At 36.1% G+C, this 27,385-nt stretch overlaps 1 protein-coding gene across 11 annotated transcripts in view; it reads left to right on the top strand.

Annotated features, from left to right (window-relative positions):
* HDAC9 (histone deacetylase 9) overlaps window positions 1–27,385 on the top strand; it is a 490,905-nt gene that overhangs the window by 424,134 nt on the left and 39,386 nt on the right. For all 11 annotated transcript variants that reach the window (XM_074863233.1, XM_074863213.1, XM_074863224.1 and 8 more), the window contains one exon: window positions 4,429–4,547. In XM_074863233.1, coding sequence (XP_074719334.1) covers window positions 4,429–4,547 — 119 coding nt within the window. The remainder of the gene's footprint in view (window positions 1–4,428; window positions 4,548–27,385) is intronic.

Raw genomic sequence — 27,385 nt, 5'->3', positions numbered from 1 at the left:
TGCAAGGTTTAGCATGGATAAATAACTCCTGTGATCCAGCTGCTCAAGCTTTCAGGCTTTGACATGTTTATTAATGAAAATGGGAGAGAAAAGAAAGAAACAGTCAGACAGGCAATATGCCCCTGTAACTCTGCTGTCATCATTAGGTGAATATCGTATACCAAATATTTATGCTTCTATATGATTCAGGATCACAGAAAATAAATATCTCTTTTATGTGTTTTATTTTTTTTGGAGAAGGGAGTAGAGGAGAGTGTGAGTCATAGTGGAAGAATAAAATTCACTTCTCTTCTGACAAACACTACTCATTTCGCTGGAGAAGGATCGTAGCAGTAACTGCTGATTGCTGATAAACCCTGCAGCCCAGTTGGCTTCAAGCAGGAAGCTGTCAGCCTGCCAGTCCCCAGTCCCTACCTGTCTGGTGACCTGTGGCCAGAAGCCAAATCATATTTCTGACTCCTGCTCTTGGTAAGATAATAACTGTTCCTACCTAGGTCTGAGTGCAGGCTGCCCATGCACCCTTGCAAGGGATTTCCGATGAGCAGAGTTTTGACCCTTCGCAGCGTAACAAATTCTGCCAGCTGCAGCCTGACTTCTGAGTATAGGGTTGGTCTGAGGAATTTGGGAAAGTTAACATGAATATCTATTAGTGTATGACCAATGCTAGCTGTACGCTTAAAAAAAAAAAAAAAAAAAGCATATTTTCTGTTATGATCTAATTCAGAAGATTCAGTTTTTAGGCAATTGAGAAGGGAAGTGCTATGGTTATGGAGCTCCTGAAGAGACAGTCAATGGATGATTTCCCTTTCTTACACCTTGCTATGCTCTCCAGAATGTCTGAGATGGGAAAGGAGCAAGATGCAAGATCTGATGATTCTCTACTCCCAAGAGACAGTGAAGAGTCAGGAGCTGTCTCTACCTGTCCAACCATCCTCAGTCTCTTGAGATAGGAGAAGACTGTTTATGAGGGAGAAGTGCTTTTTGTTGCTTTTGGGTAAAAAAAGGGATGAAATCTAGTGCTTTGTGTAGGCTTTCTTTACAGCTGCCAACCTCAAAACATTTTTCCAAAGACAGTTATTCAGGGATAATGAAGGTGCTGAAGCCTGAGAGGTGGCAAATGCCAAAGGGTTTTATTTATGTCCTGGTGAAATTTAGTCCATATTTAAAAATGTATGTATATGATTCCTTATAACACTTATAAGATAGGAAAGTATCTATCAGTTTTGTGAAGGAATTTACACATGCATTTTGTGCCACAAAGGAGTTCCTGCCAAGGCAAGACAAAGGTTAAAGAGGTCCTACCTACACAAAATGCTATGATGTTTTTCAGACATTAAGCTGCTCTTCTCTCAGCAGAGATCTCATAGTAGTTATTCAGAAGTGTAGCAACCTTAAATGCCTGTTGGTCAATGTAAAGGAAGACTGGATTAGAGATGTAGGAACTAGATGTCTATATGGTCCTCTTTGCAACTGACTTACGGCTGTCATCTTTTTGAAAGACAAAATAGTTTTTGAAAGACCAAATAGTCTTGGCTGCTGTAACAAGGACCATGGACATGCTGAGATTCCTATATATCATTTCTGTAGAGATTTATGAATATGATACTATTTCCTGTTCAGTACTATTAAAGATGGTGTTAATAGCTATTCCTGGTGTTTTGTGTTGAAAGACCTTACTTTCACTATTTAATAATTTTAATAATGTTACCCAGTGTGGCTGTCAGTTTTCATGTCAGACATATTTATCTGACAAAAAATTTGAATAAACTGTGACTAAACAATTTTTGCTGCTTCTAAGAATGAGATTAAGGGTCAAATGCATTGTTTTGCTCAAGTTATAAAAAAATGTGCTGACATCTTTACGCTTTTGAGCAAGGTCTTGAAATGTGGTAGAAGTGTGGTAGATTTTCCCAATGTTCCAAACTATAAGACTCTCAAAAATCTCATTCTGTGTTAGCCTGGTTGGGTTTATTAGTGCTCAGCAACTTGGGTTTCCAGAGTTTCTGTCTGCACCGAACACACTCCATCCTCTGACTCCTGAGTATTGTCTATGCTGTACTTCATGGTGCTGCCACTTTATTTGACATGAAGAAATAAAAAACAGAGCCTGACTTGAATTTGAGGAAATGTGAATGGAGAGGAGGAGGGCAAAAGCTCAAAGTGGCTGTAGATAGGGAGGGTTCTCCATAGGATCCCTCCTTCTTTCAGTGTAAGATATATGGTGCTATGGGGACAGATCAAGATTGCATATCAGCCACAGTCCTCATCAGTAATCAGGATCCGTGCCACATGTGTTGCAGACATGGGGAAGTTTGGGAAGTATGTGTTGCTTCAGACAATGAACATATAATTAGAGTATCAGAAGGTATGTACATAAGAAAGATAAGATGTGGTTGCATAGGAGATCTTTATTCCTGATGTTGTTCCCTAACTTTGTGGAGATTAGCCTGCAAAAATGTTCAGTCACTGTAGTATCTAATATAATTATTCGTATGTGTACTTTGTGTGTTACATAGTTATACATCATGGAACTATAGGAAAAAGACCTAGAAGAGACGTTATGTGACCTTCTGCCTCAAGGTCATGTCATCTTGAACCTGTAGCAAGCTTGTTGGATATTTGTTTTACCTATTATAAAAAACTCAAAGAGATGGAGACTCTTCAATTTTTTAATATATTTTGTTTAAATGATTTTCTATCCTTGCTATTAGAAAGCTTTTTTCAGTGTCTGAACTATAGCTTTCCTGCTGCCAACAACTTCATGTCCTATCCACAGTGAAAATGCAGAACAGGTTATTTATTTCCTCTTGCAACAACCACTTACATATTTGTGGACTTTTATCATGTTTACTCTCATGTTATATGAATCAAATAATTATATTTCTATAAGTTTATCCACTCGGATCACACTTTTTAGAATTTTTTTCTTTCCTTTTGTTCTCTCAAGTTGGTCCTTCTTGAAGTGCAGTGTTCAATTCTGAAATCCATACTTCAGTGGAGGCCTACTAATGACGTGAAAAAAGGAGTATTTCACAAATTATATCACTTACCTGCAGACATTCATGGTTCAATTTCAGTGAAATCATCAGAAATATGAAGTTTCCTCTATCCTTTTTTTCTGGTGTAAAAAGATATTCATTGAAATGCTGTATGCCATGACATGAACTTTTTACTTAGTCTGAATTCTCCTTTTCTCTAACTAACAAGTAAAAGGAACACTTTCCTAATATTAAAATGACCTTTGAGGAAATCAGAACAAACTAAAGTTTATAAAACACAGATCAAAAACTAAAGAAAAACCTAAAAAACTCTTAAAATATTATTAATATGCTTTTTTCCCTACAGAAAACTTTAATCTTTCATCAAAAACATGAGCTCTTTGGCCTAAGTTGATAAAATAATAAATAAATAAATATTGAACTAAGACAAATAGTATTACACATGTGCAAAACTGATCTTCAGATTCTGACCAGCATAGACCAATTGGGATTTCCTTGAGTCAATATATTTGGAATAGAACATTCATTTGTGTATTTGTCTTTTAATGTTAGTGATGTCCCCCTGAATTAGCACAGTCATTACAGGCTCAGTGTTTGTCACACTAGTGTAAAATCCATCCTGATGCCTTCACTTTGGAAAGTCAGCCTGAAAGAAGGAATTTGTGAGTGCAGAATGCAGGGTTTTATCTTCTCCTTCCACACATCTTTAATGCTTTGAGTTTGGAGAAGAGCAAAAACAAAGAGACAAAATATCCCAATGGAAGTTTGTCAAGGAAGGGGTTAAAAAAGTGGAAACTTTGTGAATGTGAAGGACTGAATTATCTTCCTGACACCAGCAGGGGTTGCTGTCACTGGTTTGTGGTTGTCACATTCCTGTTATGCTTGACCTTGGAAAGGCTTGACAACATAGTCTGGATTTGATTAAGGGAATTTCATGTTTTTCCTTTGCTAGAGTCACCCCCCACCTCGACAAACATTTAAAAATGTTAAGAAGAAAAAAAAAGTTTGGAAAGCAAACATTTTCCCAAAAGAAATTTATAGTTCAAATTTACACCAAGTTCGCACTAACTGGAGCAGTCCGGGTTTCCACTCAGGCTTTGAGTGCTCTCTGTAAACCATTAGTCACTTCCCTGGAAGAGGCAGCTTTTTATAGGCAGCAGGATAAAACAGGCACAGATGTGTGTGTAATATTAGAGGCTTTCACATGTACCTGCTTTTTTTTTTCCTTCAATCATAGAAAAGAAAAAAGAGTCACTATAGAAATAAGTGAATTGAAGCCTTGGACTTTGTTTGGTTTTGCACAGGTACCATGAAGACTGGTTTAATTAAAAGAAAGTATCTTGTCTTGCGGATATTTGAGGTTGTGGCAATTTAGATCATGAAGATAGATCTTTTAATTTTTAACAGGTTGTTTTTTTCCACTGTACAGGACTGTGATTATGCCAGCTGCCAATGAGTTTGATCCAGAGATTGTCCTGGTGTCAGCGGGATTTGATGCTGTGGAAGGCCACGACCCTCCGCTGGGCGGGTACAAAGTCACAGCTAAATGTAGGTATTGTCATAAGGCACATGTTTCTGAGTTGGTATTTTTTCTAGTTAGGAACCATATTTTAAGTCCAGTTTACCTCCATATTTCTATTTTGTGAGATGACAGCTGTGTCACTGAGGGCAGGGACTGTCCTCAGTTAATACTCAGAGATGCCTGTGGAGCTGCAGGTCTTGCCCAGCTTGTGGACAGGGTGGAAATGAACATGTTAGTGTTTCTGGCTCACTCCTTTCTGTTCCTCTTGGCATTTTTGTCTTGGTTTTTTAAAGTATTACTTTTCTGGCATTCAAATAACATTTTAGAGGTTTCATGCTTTTCAATAGGTCCCATTTTCCAAATGCTGGAGTAAGTTATTTCTCTTTAAATATATATTGGAGATTTTAGACTATGGAGACCTAAATCCAATCTCATATTGCTCTTTTGTTATTGTAATCTTTTCAATTCGATGGCATTAATCCTGAGTTACATCAGTGTTCATGAAGGCCAAAGTTTTCTAAAAGGCTACTCTGTTGGGTCTCAATGTTTGGATGTCCATTTCAGTCCTCTAAAATGTGTGCTCATGGCAGAGATTTAACCTTTCTGAAAGACAGGTCTGTCTGATGTGTCTCATATGTAGCATTTCAAAGTCACTAGCTCTTACAGGATATTGTGGCCAAACTGATTCTGAGCCTGGGATGTTAAGCAAGGCTGGATAATGTAGTAATGCTCTGTACAGTAATGTGCACTGTAACATCGCTATATATAAATTGCTTTACATGAGACAACACAAAATGATTTCCTAATGCAATGCTGTGAATAATTTTCTTCAGTACATCTACTTTTCTTCAGTATATCTCAAGAAATAGTTATTAAATATGGATCTATGCTGCTAATGACAAATGCCTTGAGAAAAGTGTGGAGAAGTCAATGAGACGTAATTGTATTTAACACACTGCACAAATGGATTTCAGCTCAGAGAATTTTGTCCTTCTGACCTCTACCTTTTGTCACAAGTCAGTAGAAAAAAGTTGGTGTTTACCTCAGGAGGAACAGGGAAGAGACACATTTTTTATTTTCACTTTAACTGCATGCTGCATAGGCTCCCCTGAATACCAAGAACAAAAGGATAGATGGAGAGCTAGAGTGACTGTCCATAGTGGTGTGCTGTGGAAAGCAAAAATGCAGAGAGCAGTGCAAGGGCCTACCCAAAGACACTCACACAGGTGCTAATGCACAAGTGGATTGGAAAAGGAACATCCCTGTGGCTGCAAGTAAGGTGTATTGAGTTTTAGCACAGCTTTTCAGGTTAATGCACTGATTGAACTACAGAGGAAAGACACACAGCAGCCTGTATGCATGTTTGAGTATCACTTATCTGTGTATTATGATTTTTAGTAAAACACTGTACATGAAAAAGCCCTTTGTAAGAGGTTTAATTACTGTTTTTTTCCATAAGTATGGTTCCTGGTCAGAGGCACCATTCCATGAGCTTATGTGGAAGGGAGATGAGCTTCCAACCTGCACAAAATAGATATTTTTTTTAGAAGCATTGTATAATTATCTGTCTTTAGCTGCTGAGAATGCATGCTACATGGCCCTTAAGCATGCATGATGCTTCAGTAAGATGCTTTGGCATACATCATGTTCTGGCATAGCAGCTTCAACTTAACTAGAAATTGCAATGAGATTCATATTTTTCTCTCAGATTAGACTGCATTTCACCCTGGCAGCAAAGAAAAACTGTTTGATATTGGAATGGGTGTTAATTTTAATTCATGAATTAATTACTTAACACTTCATAACTTTTTTCACAACTTTTTTTAGAAACTGAAATCTTAGTATGTTTTTTAATATAAGAGGCTGCACATCTACAAGTTGCACATGTGTCTGTAAGAAAAAAAAAGTGATTTACAGTAGGTGGTTCTTGTTTAAATTAAGGGAAAGGCCAAGATAGACCCAGATAATGATCATGCACCTGAGGGATGAATAAAGCCTTCTGTACAGAGCCAAAGGAATTTATTATTTCCCCAAAACAAAATTCTCTACATTCCACCATACCATTTTAGAACATAGCATACTATATGTGGTATGTAGAAAAATGAACAGCCTATTAAAAAAAAATAAAGTCCAAAGAGAAACATTCATATTAAAGACTAAAAATAGATATCCATGCAAATTTTTAATATAATTGATTTGTAATAATTAACAATTATGCCCAAAACAAGTAAATGGAAAGTTTAACCTGTAGATATTCTTTCTTTATAAATCTTTAACACTTTCTGTACACTTAATACATTGAATTTTCTGGTTACTATGACCCAATACAAACTTTACACATATAAATTAGAAAGAGATTGACATCAAAGGAGGGAAGATAGGTCCTTAGCTACTGACTTGGCTGTTAAGGAGAGTTAGGGAGACACTAGATCCTTGATGAGGAATTACTTATGTCTTTCCTTCAGAGTACAGTCAAAGAATAAAAATTAAAATATATTAACCAATCAGCATTCCCAGGTCGTAAAATAAAAAGCATAGGATGAAGATAACAGATCAGACTAATTACAGCCTTGGAGTAACCATATAGCAGGCAATTACATACAGAAAAAATTTACTAAATCTACACAGCTTGAGAGGTGTAAATTATAACCTGCTTTAACCCAGTATTTTATTTTTTTGCTATAGCGACATACAACCTGATTTACTGAGAAGGTGCCATTTCTGACTAGTAAACAAACACATCAGCAACAAAATAGACATATATATTTCTGTAGATGATTTTAAATGCATGGGTCAAGCCTCTAAAAGGTGTAGGATGGAGGAAGGACAACTGAGATCAGTGATGGTAGCAGAGCTACGAGATATCTCACTTGCCTACTTTATCTCCAGTCCCGTTAAGTAATGAAATCATTAACAGTCTTTTTCCACTGAAACAAAGAGATAGTGTACATTTTGGAAGGGAAATTTGAATCTTTACTTTCATATTGCACTTTTCAAATCACTTTCCTTAAGTATATCTTTTTCTCCAACTGCCTTTGCGATTAGTCCTTGTCTGCTGACTTTTTAAGGAGAAAAGTTGTCATTAAACTAATGAATATTTAGCTAACTTTTACCTGGCCCCAAAACAGATTTTGCTTGGTGCAATGTAGAATTGAGAATGAGCATTAACTAAAACATGTTTCAAGCCAACTTTGAGGATTTCACATTTTTCTTTGTGTTGGCTCTTTCTATCCTTTGTTCTGATCCTCTCTCTCAATGAAGTGCTACCATTTCAAAAGGTGCTTGTATATACCTAGGTACACATACACATCTTGAAACATATATTCAGCCCATGTGCATAAACTTTGTGATGGATTTGATATTCTGTTAAGAAAAAAAAAGAGCTTCAAAGACTTGAGATGACTGGTGGCATATGACAGAACTTTCTGCTGCCGGGAAGTTCTCAGGCGTTTGGTACCAGATATTTTCCTAATATCTTGGTAAGAAAAAACATAGTATCTTAGTAAGAAAAGGCAAGCTTTATCGACAACACCTTTATAAGACCACCTAACATCATTAGAAACAGTAGGTATACTTTTGAATGCAAAACCACTTTGTCCTGAAGGTCTTCCCCAAAAAAAGGAGTTTCTTTTTCCAAATATACCTTTTTTTTCTGATAAAGATATTATCTCCACTCACAAACTCTGCCCTGCCTATGTCCTTATGCTGTGATGACTGCAGCAAGTTTAACATCAAAAAGCAAAGAAAAGAAAGCGAGTAACATGGCATGTTAAACCTTTCTGGTAGTCCCCTTAGCCCAAGGTCCATCAGTTACAGTTGCCAGCTTCTCTTCAAGAGCTTCTCTAACTTCTGGTGGGGTCTGGCTCATATTGTCAGGGATATTGAAGCAATTTATCTCAGATTTTACTTTCCTTGACCCTTCTTATGAGTCAAACTTAACTTCATTAGCTGAAATAGTGAAGTATCTTTTGTATTATCAAGTCCATCTTTAGTATTAGCATAGCTCTGTCAACGTTGCTTGGTTAAACTGGTTCTCCAAGCTGTGTGGTGAAGGTGGATGCAGCAGCAGGGCTCTCTCATGCACAACTCTCTTATGCAGACTAGCTATTGATGTCATTGGGATCCCTTTGTTTAGATCAGGGGCTATAAAAGTGCTTTAATTTTACTGTAAACTATAATAAGATAAGAGGAAAACAGTCCTCAGTTCCTGACTAGATTAATATTTCCTTTTTATTACTAGTAGTGTATTATTTTTTCAATAAAGTAACAGATAAAATATCAGCACAATATATTATATATTATAAAGACATAGTTGTATCAAATAGAAGATAGATCAAATAGAAGATAGATCAAAGCAAGAAGTAAAGGGGATAAAGGAGTTTCCTATTTAGAATAGTAAGGAAATGCCTAGAGAGTATGAATCTACTCTTCCATCTTATCCTGATGATGCTTAGGTGGAACTACTGAAGATAGAGCTGACATATTCTGCACTTTATTTTATAGTTAATTTTTACAACCTCTGCTAAAATGTATTGTGTTATCATACCATTTGAATTCTGTACAGTGAACAGGTCTGAAAAAGAGCTGCCAGATCTGATCATAAATTTTCAAGCTGTTAAATCTTGTAAGAGCACTATTTTTGAATTTAGCTCTGCTGACTGAAGTTCTCCCAGTAACATTATCCTGAGGTGAAATGCGTTGTTTTATAGAGCATCCCTTAGAATAATGCTTGCATTAATGTCACTGAGATCACTTTACCGTTCAAGTAAATATTGTATATATTTGCTCATTAAGTAGTGATCATTCCATAAAAAGAATAAAATAAATAGAGAAGTGTCAAGCAAGAATGAAGATTTTTTTCAGGATACTTATCTTCCTGAAGCACTACATTTGTTAAGGGCTATGGTGATTTACTGAAGCTTTCCTGTTGTTTTACACTCTTATTCCAAAGATGCTATTTGCCACCAGAGTGCAAAATAAGATGAGCAATTAACAGTGGGAAAACATACCCCTGCAGGGATTTAAAGAGTAAATTATATTTTGTCAGTTTGGATACCTGTCTACTGTTATGCCAATTTGTGATGTAAGGTTGATCAAGTGTCTAGAATATAACTGACTCTAACTAAGCTGATTTGCAACTTTTAAAGTTTTTAGTGAAAATTGCAATAACTCCCTTAACTTATCAAAAACTGCATTATGCTGTGATGCATTCCATTCAAGTGGGACCAGTGAAAAAAAGTGTTAAAGCTATGAACATTTTCCCTCCTCATGAGCCCTCGACAGGTAGGGCTTAGAGGACTTCACTGTAGCAGTGCACAATCTGTCTGATTAATCACAGCAGAGGAAATAATTAATGCTCTAAACAGTTTATTTCCAAAGGATATGTCAGCCTAAGCGGTAGAAATTAATATGTAAAAACGGCTGCTGACTTGTACGTAGCCTACAAGTCTTCTGTCAAGGAATCACTTCTCATGGCTCAAATTGGTTCTTCTCAGAATACAAGTAAGAGCAACCAGGTTGAACTTGGGTGCCTGCCCTGTTGGTTTCTGCTTTGCTCTTCACATTTCAGTTTCTACTTTCCACAGAGAGTAATGATTTTTGATAACAAGGTCCCTGAATGTAGCATACTATGCTATAGAAAAATAAAATGCCTAGCATCTGGGGACAAGCAAATTCAGAAGTAATGCGCATGGTTTTAATAATGAGATTACTGATCACTGAAACAAATGATCTAGCATGGTGTATTTGCCATCACTGGAAGACTTTAAATGAGAATTATAAATAGATGGCTTACAGCATCCTTACAAAGGTTATGGCACACTCATTGTGTGACATTAGAGGCTTCATGCAAAAATCACTTAATGAAATTTCACTTCAATGACCAGTGTTTTCTTGAGTCTTCACAATTGTATCTTCTCCTACTGTATCTTGGAATTCTTTCCAGTTTCCCACTACATGTCATGTAAGACCAAAAGAAAATGCTAGAACTGTAGATGACTGAATTTGAATGTAGAATTGATCTGGGTCTAAGCCTGGTACTTCAGGTATATTTCAGAGAAAGGTTTCCTATGTGCCAGCCTCACTATTTCTTATTCTATGTTACTAGTCTGAGTATTTCAAGTACTGCAAATGACATACATGTTTGTTGCTTTTTTTCCTGGAAACACTTAATTTCTAAAGGAGTCCCCAGATAATATAACTATCGACTGGACAGTACCTTGGACTGACTGTGAGTTGTTTAGGGTACAGTGATTGAAATGTCTTTGGGGAGGGACTACACTTTCTTGTGATTGTCTGTAAGACTTCCCTGACACTTGACTCTGAAAAAGAGTTCTGACTGGGACTACTGGGGCTAATATAGTAGGTAAATGTTAAAGGAAGGCAGGCAAAAATGGTCCGTGCAAATTGACAGTTAACTGAACAGAATAGTAGTTTTGACTTGATAGCTGTTTAAACACAATTCAAGTGTCTAAAAATGGCATTGCAAGCTTTTATGATGCCATGTCAAATTTCTTCTCTTCACAAGCAAGAAAATCTTTGTCACTCAACTATCAGCACAAGAAGCTATGATCTTGGAAAGTCTGACACTAACTGCTTCGGAGTGCAGTTCCAGTAGACAGTAAGAGCAGCTCTAACAGTTCATTGCCATAGAAAGGGGTTGTTGCATGCCCCTTCCCCTTCTGAATTGTCCATTACTTACTGGCTCTGGTTCTTGTCAGATCTCTCTGTAAACACATGCAGCATTAACTCATCAACACATCAGAAAAGTTAATCAACCAAAAAAAATTGAGAAATTTCTGTTGGGCTATGAAGATGAATCAGGTTATGGAGGAACCAATGTGTGCCACAGCTAGTGGAAATGGGGCAGGAGCAGTAGAGAAAGAGAGGGATTGAGTAGGATACCTTTTGGTAGCAGAAGGCTGTAAAATTAACTCAGGTCCCACAGCTGCCTTCTTGTCTGAATTCTTCTGAGTTCAGAGATTTGATTTTGGTTAACATAATTTGGTTATCTTTGCAGTACTGGAGGTGATAAGATGGCTATCAAGCAGGATAGATCTTGAGTTTTTGACTCAGAACTAAAAGCACTGAAGGTGGGGTGGAGCAATGATCATTCATGTAGTTTTTCATGGGGGAGTCTCCTGATTCGTATCAGAAATTTTTCTTTTGTTCCTTTTCTCTCTTGTAAACTATAGGGTACCCAGTGACTGGCAGCAAGAAAACATAACATTAAGACTTTGCTTCCAGTTGTCCATTTTGGAAAACAAAGTTTGGGTTTTCTCTAGGGTGATTTCTTGAGTACTAATTGAATGGTTGCTTAGTAAAATACAAAAAGCATCATAATAGATGACAAGTTCGTTGGTGACCCACCTCAGACATGAGTATTTTCGTAGGATTTATTGGGAGAAGGAAAGCATTTTGATTCCTTTTTCCTACTAGGCTACAGGAATGGTTGCCATAGCATTTCCTATGGCTTCGGCATGGTCGCTGTATTGCCCAGCCTTCCAACTCAGATTATGCTGCATTTACTCCTGCATTGGTATTCCTTAAACTTGCTCTTGCACTGCAAATATCAGTGAATTATTTGCCAGTGGTTCCAGGATCCGGCACATTATTGACATTTACACTACATTTATGTTTATGAATATGAAAGTCCAGAAATCCTGTTCTGTGAGGAAGAGTAGTGTGTTGGCTGCTGTGGAAATTGAACAAAGATTGGAATTCACTGTCTAAAATCAGTGTCCTCTCTAGAACATAGCGTAGTAAAAGGCAAAGGTGAAGAGGATAAGTGGTTGGTTTGGGTTTTTTTTAGATTTCCATTTAAAGAAGAGATTAATGCTTGTTTGCAGAAATACAGAAAAAAATATGAATGGACAATTCTAATGCTGGGTCAAGGAATCTGCCTTCACATGCTGTCAAGTAAACATGTGTCAATGTCTTGGACTATGGTTTTGAACCAAGAGAAACAGATTGGTTAACAATTCACCTCATTTACTGAGGCCAGGGAAATCTTTGTCTTCAGACTTTGGGGCACTTGTGTCTAACTGGATATGTATTTAAAACACATCTGAAGGATTCAGAAATCTTAGCACTGATTTTGTTATTGCCCAGTGTTTTCAATGACTGTCTGGTTAACTGGTGTGCTTTCCAGAAAGGGTCTACTTAAGCAGGAAGTAAGAACAATTAGAAATATTAATAAATAAGCACAGATTTGACCTGCTCTTTCACTTAGCCTTTCTTTCTGTAAATCAGCCAGGAGAGATTTTCATTTTCCACTCCCGCTTCTGCCCCACAAACAGAAGATCTGTCTGCTGGCTAGTTAACTAACCCGTACAAGTGAAAAACCACCTGTGTACTATGTTCCAGATATACAGTGCTGATCCATCTGCAGAATGCATCAGGTGCCAGTTCCTTGATTTAGGGCAGTTGCTGGGGACAGGGCAGAGGATAGATTACAATGGGGAAAAAAAAGGGTCTACAGAACTATTAAGAATGATTTTCCCTTTTCAGTCATCTTCCCTTATCTCTTCACCTATGTCTTGTTATTTTTTCTTTCATGCTACAGTAGTGACATTGGCTAATGACAATAACTGATGTAAGGCATGCAAAAAAGGTAAAATTGGTGACAACTTCTCTCAGTTTTGAAATTTAAACTTATGAAATCTTTTTCTTTACTGAAACCAAAAGACTGTAATTTAGTAGAAGAAAGAAAAAGAAAATGATTTTTTTTTGCTTAGACAGTATTAAACTTGTCAGAATACAATTTAAATACAGCAAATTAAATATAAATTTTTAGGGACATTTTGAAACTAATGGAGCTTGACACAGTGTTCAGTAACTTGCATGTGCCTTTCACAGGATTGGGTCCTGAGAGAAAATTGTTGAAAGACATCTCCAAATCTGGATTTCTCCATAACAAAGTGTCTGATCTTTTATAGCATCGTTGCATTGGGAATTAGGCTTGTCTTTGGGAATTTGTAAAGCCTTTAGTAGAAGAACATGATTTATGTCTTAGAATTTAACTATTCTCTGTAATAAATAGAAATGTGCCACAAGTATTTACTTGGTTGCGCCATGGGAAAATTTTTAACATATTGTTCACAGCTTTAGAATGCTATAAAAGAAGACATGTAATTTGCAGACCGGACTATCCTTTGTGATTTCTAACCAATATATTTGATTAATATCTTTCAAAAGAGACACCAGCCAAAATGTTTACATCTCATTAGGCAGAGAAGAAGGGAGCACACACAATTTTGATTACGAGCTTGGATGGTTCATTTCTTTGGGCTTCACATCCCTACTACTTAAGGCAGACTGTAACTTTAAGATGTTATCTCTTGCCTGCGCAAATAAACAGCCAGTTATGCTTTTTATGGTGGGTAGTTTTCTAACCAACAGGGGATTAGAAGATATTAGCTGGAGTTTGTGGTTCCCTGCTGAACTATCACAGGGTCCATGGATTCCTGTCCTGAATATTTCACAGAGCAAACACCTCTTATCTGTGGTGATATTCTCACACTGGCCTCTTGGCCATGGACTTCAAAAGCTGATCACAGGGAGGTCTAGAGAGGCAATAACCCCTAATATAACAGTCTGTCCTGATAGGGACAGACAAGGTAAAGGTAAGGCGTCTCTGAAGTTTGTTCTTGTGTGTTTAGCCCCATGGGGTGATAAGAGGCCATCTGGTTTTTTGGTCTGCAAACTCATCTTTTTCACACTATCCCAGTATCAAGTACACTTTAGGTCTGACTGGTATCAGCACCAGCAATTCTTCACTGATCTGAAGAGATTTTCTTGGTATTTTTAGCTTTGATCCCAGGCAATTATCTTAGTTACTGTTGTGGGGTTTTTTTCACCCAAGCAAACATATAAAATTTAAAAAATTAAGTTCAAGGTACTATTGGCTCAAAGAAAATAAATTACTAAAATAGGACTTATAACAGGGATGTCAGATATTTGTGGGTAAAGGCAAATTAGTGCTTACTCATATGATTAAACTCAAAACATCAATTCATGGCAGTAGTTTCAAAAAGTCACATATGCAGCACCATGCAGGATGTTTGCACCTTAAATAGAATATCAGTACCTCCAATTCTAGAAGTTAAAAACCACTGCTTCAGACCTCAAATATATTGTAAGAGTTATTAAAATACTACTCAGATTTGGTTTTGGATACAACTCCTTCATATTTTAAGCTTTTCCCTGCAGCCATTTCTTTATCAACTGAACAGTGAGATTTCATTGCAGTCTCCTGACTATAATAGCTTTAATGCAAACACTGAATACCATGAAATCTGCAATAAAATGGTGCAAGTTACCAACACATTTAAAAAAAAAAAATCCTACTTTTTTTTTTCAGCATTTTAATTACCTTTGTTTGTTGTTTTCGGGGTGGTGGTGGGTTTTTCTAAGGAAATTGTTCTTGCTTACACCAACTAATTGCCATAAAATTGCTGGAAATGCAAGAATGTAGGACCTAATCCCACCAGCTTTTACTCACTTTGAGCAGTCCTGTTGATTGAGACCACTCCACCAACCTGATTAAGATTTACTAAACTAAGTAAAGTTTTCAGGGACAGACCTTGCATTGTAAGTATTAATATGGTACAAAAACACATGCTAAAAACTCTTCAAAAGCATATTCACATGAGAAAGCTGTTATTTAAATATTTCCTGAAGGTTTATAGAATTAACTTGGAAGGAAAATGGAGTACTTCTGCTGTAAAATAAATCCATTTGAAATGCATTTTGTAGTAATTTATTTACTTCGTATTCCTCCTTTTCTCCTCGTCATTGATTATGATTCATATACACTAAAATGGACTAAGGGACAGATCTTGGAAGATCTTCTTTGGAAGAAGAAACTAAAAATAAGTATCTATCTAGAACAACAAAACATTGCTAGTTAATCAAAATTCAGTTACTGCCTGGTTTCTGTTTATGACAGTAAATGTTAGCATGAATTAAATCTTTTCCTTTGATCCATAGTCTTAACCCTTTTCCTTAGATTCCTCTCTGTAAAAAAAGACTGGTTCTCTAGCTATATGGTGACGAAAACCTTTTTGGTGTCTGGCATTGCATCCATTTAGGTGCAGTGTGGTTTTCGGGCTGATTTCTAAATCTGTTTTTTACTTACTTAAAATGGGTTAGCAATCCCTAAAAGCAAAACAAAATAAAGCTGTTCCATTTAATAGTGGAATGTATCCTTCAATGTCTGGGTTTTAAATGTGCTAGCCTCAAAATTATTTTCCTCAGTGATTGTGTTGTATGGAAAGATGATCACTCACATGTTTTGCCACTTAATTTATGTTTTCATTTATGATTGCAGTTTGGGCATATTGTTTATGTTCTTCTGCATCTTTTTCTTATTATTAAGCAATGTTCAAGATTTGCAAAGAATAACTTACAATTTTCTTGCATAACATTTTTATGCTGCTGAAAGAAAATTTTTAAATTGATATATATCAATTATATATATATTATTTTATATATATACTAAAAATAATATATTTTTTATATATATCTCTAAAAATGGATACATTTTCACAAATATGTTTTATTTTGAAAACTTTCATATTAGTTTATTTTTCAAATTAAAACCAAAAGTCATTATTGTTTCTTTCTCTTAAAAATGCGTCAATTCTACAAAAAACATGGAAAAAACTGAACAAGAATATTTTAAAATTTTTTTTGTAGAAAAAGAGATGTTGACTAGTAACAAATCAAATCCAATTGTTATTATTTGTATCTATTTTATTTCTCTTAAAAAAGCCAGTATCTGTAGTATCAGATATGACTATTGCAAATAAATCCTTTATTTTCAGCAGAAAGTTGCTTCCAAGTACAGAAAGCATCTTTTATGGTTCCTGCATTGGAGGAACAGCTTTGCAGTAAAATCCTGTTTGAGTATGACTGCTTTGTGTACTAACAAATTTACCAGGATTTTAAATCATTTTTGTGCAATGAGCTTTAAAATAGTTGCTTATTTATGTCCAATGCTTCCAAGAATCAGTACACAAGTAAAAGTGGTAAAGTGGAACCTAGGATTGTTGAAACTTAAGAAGCCAGCCTAAAAAGGTTAAAAGTAATTTTTCATTCACCCAAACATTCAAGTAAGAAAACTTCTTAAACCTTCATCAAGCCCTGGGAAAAACAGTAAGAAAAATCTACTGATCAAGTGATAAGATGTTATTTCAAAACTTGTAATTTAATTAACAAATATGCTACATCAAAGGAGTTATCCAAAAAATTGTGATGTTTATATGACCTTGTGAACAAAACTTTATTTTTCTAGTGGTGCCAACTGCATCAACTGTAGCTTTGTAGAATATACATGAAGACAGTGTATATGTTCTGAACCATGTAATTTTTTTCTTTTGACCCGTTTTGGGTGTATACATTCCCACACACAGTGCACACCTCTGGGAATTTCCCAGCATGCATTTTGAGGAAAAACATTAAGGTCACAAAAGTTGAACAGAATTACTAAGCCAAGATCTTTAAGGGATATGGAAAAAAGTAGTAGATCTGAAATGTTTACATCCACCACGAGTTCCAGTCCTTCCACTTCATTGAGAATCACCGGGTTTTTTTCCAAACCACATTACAAATTTGAAAAATATCTAAACTGGCACTGGTTTTTATAAAGCTTTAGGTTACTGATAGGGAGTAAAGAAGATTAGTTTAAAAAACACTTAAAGGGGTCTGTGCAGTTTTAATAGCTTGAGTGAAACAAAGCACCAAACAGGATGTCTTTGTCCCCTTTGAACTTGAGGCATCACATGGACATGAAGCTACTGAATTCTCTGATTAGTTATGTGGTGCTGGACTCCCAGTGGCACTTAATGAAGCTAAGTGTTTACACAGTGCTTTCAAAAAAGAATGGGAAATTGAACCTGCCTGACCAAATTTAGTATTTTGTCACAGACATAATAAAGTTGGGAAATGGAGAGAAAAGGAAAAGAAAAGGAAAAAGATAAAATGAAAAAGGAAAAGAGAAAATTAAAAATAAAAATTAGAAGAAAAGAAAAAGAAAAGAGAAAGAAAAAAGAAAAGAAAAGAAAAAAGAAAAGAAAAGAAAAGAAAAGAAAAGAAAAGAAAAGAAAAGAAAAGAAAAGAAAAGAAAAGAAAAGAAAAGAAAAGAAAAGAAAAGAAAAGAAAAGAAAAGAAAAGAAAAGAAAAGAAAAGAAAAGAAAAGAAAAGAAGGAAAAAAGGAAAGAAAGAAAAGGAAAGGAAAAGAAAAGAGAAAGAAAGGAAAAATTTTAGAATATAAGAAGACTGTTTTCCATTCAGACCAACTAAGTTTCCTTATTGTGATCTGAATTTCATGGTTAAAACAGAAAGGTAAAGTAAGAAAGCTACTGCTAATTTTCATTTTTTGCATAAGATTTTCAAACAGACTTATAGATGATTGGTCTGATTTTTTTATTATGTTTCATTACATTCAAAGAAAATTTTGTAATTTATTTTAATGGAACTGACCATCTTATAACAAGGGTACCTATGGTATAACCACTTTACTCATACAGCCGCCTCTAGCACAGTGTACACTGACCATCAGAACTTGTCACACCTAAACCCAGTGTTTTTAAGAGAGAAAGTGGAAAATATCTTCTATTCCAAGGTAGTACATATACTCCAAACAGAAACTGAGAGGATATATTTAATTGAGTAAATAGTACTGTTCTAGATGCATTTCATCTGAAAGACAATAGCGGTCTTTTGGCTTTGGCTGACTACTGACAATTAGAGTATCGTAAACCAGATGTCAAACACTATGTCTTGAGTAACCTGCTTTTTTCTTCAAAATCCGCCCATCCTTCTTGTCATTGTGACTCAACTACCTAAGAGAGTCCATTGGATAACACGGTTTTTATTTTTATTTTATTAAAACTCTAGTGAAAGATGGTGCGTCTGGGAAATGCATTGGTTTGCTCTGAATGTTTCCTTAACTTTTAAGAAAACTAATGCACAGTTAGTAGACTCTGCTTCAGAAAGGCATCAAAAATAAGCATACAATCAAAAAAGTTCAGAGAAAAGGCCTCTCACTACTACAGGAATATTGCCTAGTCTATTTTATTATTATTATTAAATCACTATGTTACTGAACTATATCTTCTGTGTTAGTTTCAGATCAATTACTTGTACTACTTACTACCTTTGGGAGATTGATCTGTGTAGATTTCACTCTTGGAGCATGTCCCTAGAGATTCAGTTTTCATTCCCTTCACTTTATCTTTCTAAAGTAAGCAATCATTCCCCTCTTTCAAATGTCTCCTTTTTGAAGTGAAATAGCTATTTATGGTGGCACTGTTTAGAGATACATCAACTGCTAATCTGAAAGAAAGGGCTTGAGAGCAGCAAATTAATTAATGATGGACATTTTCCTGTGTTTCAGCCTGGGAAATCCCAGGTGTGAGGGTGGCAAGGCTGGACATCAGACATCCAAGCTGGAACCATTCTTTTGACTGGGTTGCTTAACTTCCAGAACACCACAACGAATAGCCAATTCCCTTTTTTCTGGGATATCTAAAATCCCCCCTGGTAAATGCATACCACTTACCAAGTTTTTATGATGTTATTAGCAGAGAAGTGCCAGTATATTCAAGGGAAAAGAACAGTGGAATAAAAATGTGTTAAGAGAGATTGAGCTAAGTACTGAGCAGAGCTTAAAAGAGCTGATGATGTATGTCTTAGCCAAAGAAAGCAAGGTGCAAATTGGGTTGATAGGATAAAAAATATTTTGAGTCAGAAGTGCAGTCTGAAGAATTATTACTAGGACTAACGGAACAAATTTGGCATAGAAGTCCTCTGTCTGCATATAATTATTTTCAAAGTTTATGAATCTGGAAATATTCTACAAGATATTCATAGATGAATAAACTTTAATGCTAAAAAGATTATTATTATGACATGCTAATATGACTTCTTCTGTGTTACAAGTAGAACCATAATTTCTACATCATTTCTGTGATTTCTGTACAAAAATACCCCTGCTAACTTGAGATTTGAATGATTATTATAAATACACTGGATAGTATTATTATATAGAAACTATTTTTATAAATAGTTTCCTAGTAACTGTATAATTAGTATGCTAATATTGTACGATTATATTAGTATTATAACTTGCTTAAATAAAAATTTGAAAATTCTCAAATAGGAATTTGAAAGCAGGGCTCTGTAACCTACAAAATCTCTAGCAAGAGTAATTTTTATTGTGGTATTATCAGAGACATAGGCTACTTAATCTAAATGCATTCATCTCTAATTTCATGTTTACCTGAGAAGCTTCTCACTGAGCATGCTGTGCTTACAATACCAAAGCATGACCTTGGTAGATGAAAGCAAATTTTACCTGCCTTGATGTAAATAGTCTTCAGAGCCATAGATATGCTTCCCCTCTCTAAGTCTGGCTTTCTGAACATTGTACATCTTAACCAGTTCAGATTTGTCCATGACAGTCAGTCAATATAAAGAGGTGTTTAATTCCAAAAATTGGTGCAAGAGATCTTCCTGGGTAGATTCCTCCTGGAGTAGCAGAGGCAAGACAGCTAACTTTTCATTGGGTAAAGATAGGGGAGAAGAATCCTGATGAATGCTAAAATCAAAGCAATTTTTTCCATCCAGCAGTATTTGCTTCAAGATGTAGAAAGATCATGGATTAAACATGAAATTAAATTAACTCATAAGAAAGTTTTCTGTTAACACAGACTGAGTTGCTAAAACCGATAGTTAAATTCCATAAAAATAAAATAAACTGCAGAACCTTCTATGTTGAGTCAAAATGTTACACAAGTTCTTCATATGGATTTTAAGAGACATATTGTGGAACTCAGAGGTACCTTTGCAACAAGCTTACCACTATGCTTCACTGGGAAAGCCTATTTTGACATAAATCCAGGTGTCAGTGTTGGTGGTAGGAGATTCTATTGGTTCTGTTAATTTGCACTAACCCATGCATGAGCTGGAATACAAAAAGAACTTTCTCCTCAGATGCAGCTGTCATTATTTCACTGTTAAGAGTAAGCAGTATTTTAGAAGGGGTGCATAGAATCATATGGATATGAGATGATGAAGGCAAGGGAAGAGATACAGCGAGTGAGGAGGTCCCCAGTAAATTCCCGATACACAGCTGTTAACCTTCCTGCAATGCCTCAAAGTCCAGCTCCCTTGTCAGCTCCTGCTTCTCCAGCTCCCTCAGCTATCATAAATGCCCTGCACATATCCTCCTACACATACACAGTGGTACTGTATACATATATATTTGGGCTGACAATTAAGAATTATGGGTTTTTTTAATGTTCCGCTTCAAACATCTGGACACTTTCAGGACTTGGTCTGTCTAGAAATTACTTTCAATATGTTTTGAAGGTAGACTGCAATTAAAACCGGTCTTAGCAACACATGGTGTTGGTACCTTTAGATTACACTAGTATGCACTAAAATTTTCTGGGGAATGGAAGACTCTAAGGAGGAGAAAAACTATAAAGCCAGTTGTGGTGTTTTTGTTTTTGTTTCAACAGTTTAGTCCTTGAGCTGAAAGGGGGAGAGAATAAGAGGAAAAAGCTGGCCACAGAACAAATAAGTATGACATTGGCTTGTATTCATTACAACACATTAGACAAAAATGAACGGCAACTATCATGAACTTCCTTGGAAAATGCCAGTGTTGTGTAACTTGACCAAAAGGACCACGTATGCCACTGCACATGTGCAACCCAGGACTCCGGCAAGCACTATGAGAAAAAAACAGTTTCATGTGGAGGTCCTGTTTACTTGGAATATTTATTGCTTTTATCTAAAAAATTTCAGTTTAACATATCACTGCGCATTTTCCACTCTCAATTTTCAGAAGAATTCCAATAAACTCACCTTGCTACTGAATGGGAACGATATTAGAAAGCACTGTTCAGAGACTTGGGTGGATAGGAAGGAGAAAAAAAAGGTCAACGCAGAAGAAAAGGCTTAGATGAATAAAGGTATGTCAGAGCAAAGCTTCCCATGAAAGATTATTGAGAATAAAGCTTTTTTTTAAACAAACATAAAAACAATATATAAATCAAGAGCACAAAAGCCCTCTTTTATGATTTTTTAGTGCTGTTTAATTTCTTTATATCTTTTTTTGCCATTGTTAAAAAACAGCCAAAACTTCAAAGGCAAGCTGCATGTGTTCTAAATCAGGACTTCAGCGCTGATGTATGACAGCACAAAAATTAAAACTAAATAAATGTGCTGTCTAAACTCCCATATTTCTCAAAAAATTGCTTTAAAGGCTTTAAAAAATTAGAATTATTGCTTGATCTTACTTTACCAACCATAATGTTTTCACCAGAGTAAATGACAAAATATTATATTAAAAAGAGAGAAAGAAAAAAGAGTGTTGTCTGAATATATCTGAACACCTGTATTTGGCTGTCTTGCAGTTTTGTCAGACAGGCAAGGGGGAAAATGAAACTTTGCAGTGATTTGTCTGATGGTGGATATGGACTGCATAAATTCTCAGCTTATTCACTGTTTTCTGGAAGGCTCCTTGACAGTCAGGGTAAATCGGTGAAAACAAGGCAGTATGTCTTTGAAGGAAAGAATAACATTCCTGGTTTATCACATAAAAATGGTTGAAGAATGGACAGATTCTTATGAAAAATTGTTTGTGCAAGATTTCTACTATTTTCTTTCCAAAATATGAACTTTGTAAGGGTCAAGTTATTATTCCATTTTACTTTACTGTCTTTGGACATGATCTTGCTGTTTTCTCTCCTTAAGTGAAATGGCATGTCTGACTAAAGGTGTCTGGCCACAGGACACCAGTTAAATCTTGCAAAAAAACTTGCAGTACTGGGGCCTTTGTGGCATCCATTTTCCTCTGGCCTTTACTTTTACAATGGCCATTTGCTGTTCTTCTGCTAACTCGTCTTGATTTGTATTGCCTCATTTGTTTTATCAGGTTGCAAAAGGGACAAGTGGCCCATTCAAATAGGAATGCATATGCATGCTGTTCTTTTTAGTAAACATTTCTTTGACTTTTAAAACTCATTCATCCTATCCCTGCTTGTGTTCCTTTTTCATTTCCTATTATGAAATAGTCACAAGCTCTAATTTATGTTCTCATTTAAGTCTGAGGAGTGGTATTTCTTTGCAAATATTCTTGGATATTTGTGTGATCAAGCGAACTGGTTATTTACTAGTTATCACTTTATCTTAATTAATCCTTATTCTGTTCTATGTAACGTTTCAATTACACAGTAAGAGAGCAGATACTATCGGATGTCATTTTATGAGTACTAATAATAAATGGATAATTAAGGTTAGGAAGTCAAAGAAAACAGTGTGCAGGGAGCCTCTAAGCTGAACATAACATTTGGCAAATACTAACATATGTTTACAAATATTATGAACATGAAGAAGGACTATACTATCTGAATTATTTATTTGTAATTAATATTTCAATCAGTTCTAATAATGTATAAAAGATTGGTCATACTTACATATAATATAAGGATAAGGATAACCTCCTAGTGAGCTTGAGATATTCCGGTCTGCCCCAGCTTAACCACCCAACCTTGGTGTCTGACCCTTTCGATGGCCAGTGGAGCCTCCAGAGGCTGACCCAGAGCTTTCCGGAAGTGGCCAACCAAAAAAGCCTGTCAGACTACAAGAGATTTGAAGAATCTCTCGGGGTTAATTGCAGATTTTTGGATATTTGCTAAGTGCTAAAATTGCTTCTCCCACATATGGACTTTAGTCTGCCAAGATTCATCTTGGAGCCAGTTACTTTGAGATTTTTAATGCGCACTACTGACATTTTCATTTTTGGTAGATTTTCTAATAAAGGCTTTTCAGTGTTTAATCGAGGAAAGGGTTTGTCACTGTTTCCATATAGTTGTCACCTAGAACACACGTATGGAAGTGATATGTGTGCTTTGCATATTGAACCTTTTAAAATGTGGCCTGAAGTTTTGTTTATAGAAGAAAGAAACATCAAGACTTTAAGATGCTGGATAGTTAGACTGGGAGCAAGTAGAAGTTACATTTATGTTACCTATGTTTTCTCTTCTGGCTTTTTCTTGGAGAAGGCCTCGTAATTTTTTATTTGTAGCTGTCCTTTAATGACTGACAAGGGAACACTCTTGGGCCGGCAAAATGTCATTACCTTTTCCTATTATATTCTCTGATGTCCAACGAACTGCTAAAACTTGTCATTTCTCTTCTTCTAATTTCATTCCTAATTAAGATATCAGCAGCATGTGAAAATAAATCAATGAAAAATTTGAATCTGGATCCACTGAAAGTAGCATCAGTAGAGACTCTTTCCAGAACAATTTTTCCAGTTTGGCACAAACTTTCATCCAGCTGTAGGATGAATGAGTTGATCACTTGAGGCTCAGCTGAAATTGTTTACATGCTCTTTCTTTGAAACAGTAAATCTAGAAATTGCATATAAAAACTGTGCACAAAGGAATATTACTTGGGTTGTAAGGTCAATTGCTCTGAAGTTAGGCCAAGAGAGATTTATGCTTGCTTGCACAATGAACCCCTTTTGCATATGCTTTAAGATAGAGTTGTTAATTAAATGAACATCTACTATTCTGGACCTTTGCTTTTCTCAGTATAGAGAGTGCCAGGTTCAGACTGCAACTGCAGACCATCAGTAAATGCTAACTTCAAAGTTTCTGCCTAAATCTAAAAAATAGAGGAAATAAATTATCCTCTACCTTTCTTCTGTATATCAGTTTTTTCTGTTATCCTCTTTTCCCTAATGAAAAGCAAGCTTAAACACCACAAGCTCTGTTGGTAAAAGTGGGTGATAGAAAAATGGCACCGTGGAGCCCTAGATTTCTTGTTTCTTTAATCTTAAATTCAGATAAAATAAAAATGTTTTATTTTTCTAATTGTCCAATTTGTAACATCAAACAGCAGATCACTTATGCATTACAACTGGCCATGAAAAGCCACAGCCAGAAATTCAGACAGACCTCTGATCCAAACATTAAATTGCATGCCCTGTATGGCAGTCCCATAGAACAGATAGTAATCATGTTGAAACAATTTTCTCTTGAGCATTTTCAGACACAGTGAGGATGCAGGAAGACCCAGGGCAGCATGTACAAGAAGTAAAAATATCCTAGTCTGAAGGGGTCACAAGGACTACTCCTGCCTGTTTCTTGGGCAGGAGTAAAAGAAACAGGATAGGAGGAAAAAAAACAACCTGTTTTTTTACCACCCCCTCTGCCTGTAACCTACCCACTCATACCTATATCAGCACTGCCAGCTGCACATGCTGGATTTCACACCTCTTGAATAGGCAACAACATCCACGTCTTACTCTGATTTGTATAGATTTTAGCACTAAAGAAATGCATTTTATTAATAGCCACCACCACCAAAAATAATCTTCAGTTTGGAAATTACTTTTTTCTTTAGCTACCTGCAAGGCCTTGCCCTCAGACATGTTTTCTGCTCAGATATGAGCACTCTGTCCTTGCAATTGTTATAGTAAATACATAGATTTACTGTTTGAGTTCACAATGGGTATGAGGAAAAGAAAATGAAAGCTTTTGGTTTGTGGTCTTTGTTAAAAAGACTTCCAGGCACTCTTTGAGCTGTTCCAGGTTGGGCTAGGTGTATGCCAGGGCTCATCAGCTTGAGATAGAGTCACATATCACCTGGGAGGGAGACAGAAGCTGCCTTTTCCACTGCCACTAAGGATTTGTATATATGGAAATGTAGTTTGAGTTTATTTGTGATGACCCATTAGAATAAGGCATGGTCTGGTAAGACATATGAGTAGCTAAAAGGTTAGAAGAAGCAACTGCTGTTGGCAACCTAGGTCCAGATGAGTTCAGGAAACTTGTGCATTCACTGTAAAATTTCTGTTCTGGTTGATAAAATGTGGATCTCCAAATATGCATTTGAACTTTAATGTGAATTTCATTCACAGTTTCTGAAGTTATTTTACTATGGTTAAAATAAGAGAAATGTTTGCACTTGGCCAAATTTCGCTCACAGTTCCAGAGGTATAAACCCACTGCAACTGTGGGATTACTTCAGATTTTGTCTCTGTGACAGTATGGTAGTAATTCTGAATAAATGGCAAGTGATGTGATTGCTCCCAGGGAGGCAGGCTTATTGTCAAGTACCTACTTATTTAAATACCTTATTTGCTGTGAGTGTTATCCCTAACATTTTTGCCCACACATACAAACCTGTCACCTGAAAACACAATGTATTTTCAATTCAGTGCCAACTGTCTATGTTTAGACCTTGTTTGAGTTAGTAACTGGTCACTGAGGAAACCAGAGTTCACTGCAGACAAAATCTGAATCATTTTCATGTCAGTATAGCTGTGGGACTGCCTCACCTTTCTCTGTATGTAAAGGATACAAAAGTATATCCCTGGTGAAGAATTCAGAAATGCTCTGCATCCCTTTGCAGAAATAAGATCATAAGTCTTCACTGCTCTCTTTACTTTCTGACCATTCCTGATGGTTATAAGAAAATCTAATTCCTTGAAAATATTGTTTCATATTCACATTCATTTTTGTTCTTGCTCATCCACTCAGTCATCCAGTAATTTCACTTACATGCCTTTATTGTCTTTTAGTCACAAGTGTATTTGTCATCTTATTAATAGCAGTCTCTTTTATTAACCCAACATACACTTTTATCCTTTTCCACATTCTGTCATGTCTCATTTTTGTTTTCCTTCATCTTTCTCTCTCATGTGTAATTAATATTAATTCATTAATTAATTCCCTCTAACATAGTGTCCAACTGCAAAATTTAGGCAAAAACAGTGGGAAGATGCTAGAATTTTGGTCAATGACCATTTATTTTATGAAATTAAATCAACATTTTGTCCAAAACTGAGGATGACTAAAAAGTGCATCCTTCTCGGCTGGAGTGACCGCTGCATGCTCTGATGAGTGGAGCTGTTCTGAATTTGATGTTTTTCCTTGTTGATCTTCTCTACTTATCTGTAGTGAGACAGTCAAACACCTCTGTTTTCAAGGGTTTCTAAGTGGCTTTGCTATGCAGTTTGGATAATTTTTGCCCAAGCTTTCAGCTGCTGTGGCTCTTTAGCTTTGTCAGAAGGAAGAATAAATGCAATCCTGATGTTGCAGTTTGGTATATGTTGTTTGCTAAGTTTCTGGAGTGGCTAGGGACCTTTGAGCTCTGGCAGCAGGTTATTTTACTTTTAGCTGTTAAAGCTCTGGAGGGAGAAACAGTAGCTATTCTGGTAGTAGATTTTCAGTGTATCCATTTAGAAAAGTCAATGTACTGTTTTCCCTTGAAGAAGAAATTACTGATGTTGCTCAAGAAACAGTATCTTAACAATGAATGAATGATTTTTGCCCTGTTATGAACTTTCCACTTTTAAGGAGAATGACTAAGATGACTGTGGTAATGCAGCTGCAACAACATCTGGAGTCCTCAAATTACCTTGACACTAGTTAGCTGGATTTAGGTCTGAACGTAGCACAGAAATGTCATTGTTTGTCTTGATGTTTCTATTATTCAATGAAGATTACCAATTATTTTAGGTCTGCCAGCTTCCCTGAATACTGCAGTCATGCTATGGTAACAGTAGAGATAGCAGATAGCAGTCATTTGCTTACTTATGGATCCTGCAGAATCAGGTCATTCCTGAGTGACTCTGCTCCTCACTCTCAGAAAATCCAGAAAGAAGTACTCCATGGTGGCTCAGCCACCTGAAGGCATTTTTCACAAAGGCCTTGTTATCATAATTGTTTTAAGTTTCTCTAAGAAAAGGTAGAAAAACAGTGGGTGAAGGACTCCATGAGGGTTATTGGAGCACTAGTTCTCAAGTGGTAGTTAGTGGGTTGCCAGTTGACTGCAGATG

This window comes from Strix uralensis, chromosome 1 (genome assembly GCF_047716275.1).
Source record: "Strix uralensis isolate ZFMK-TIS-50842 chromosome 1, bStrUra1, whole genome shotgun sequence".
Classification (NCBI taxonomy): Eukaryota; Metazoa; Chordata; class Aves; order Strigiformes; family Strigidae; genus Strix; species Strix uralensis.
This window is presented reverse-complemented; position numbering and strand designations above follow the sequence as displayed.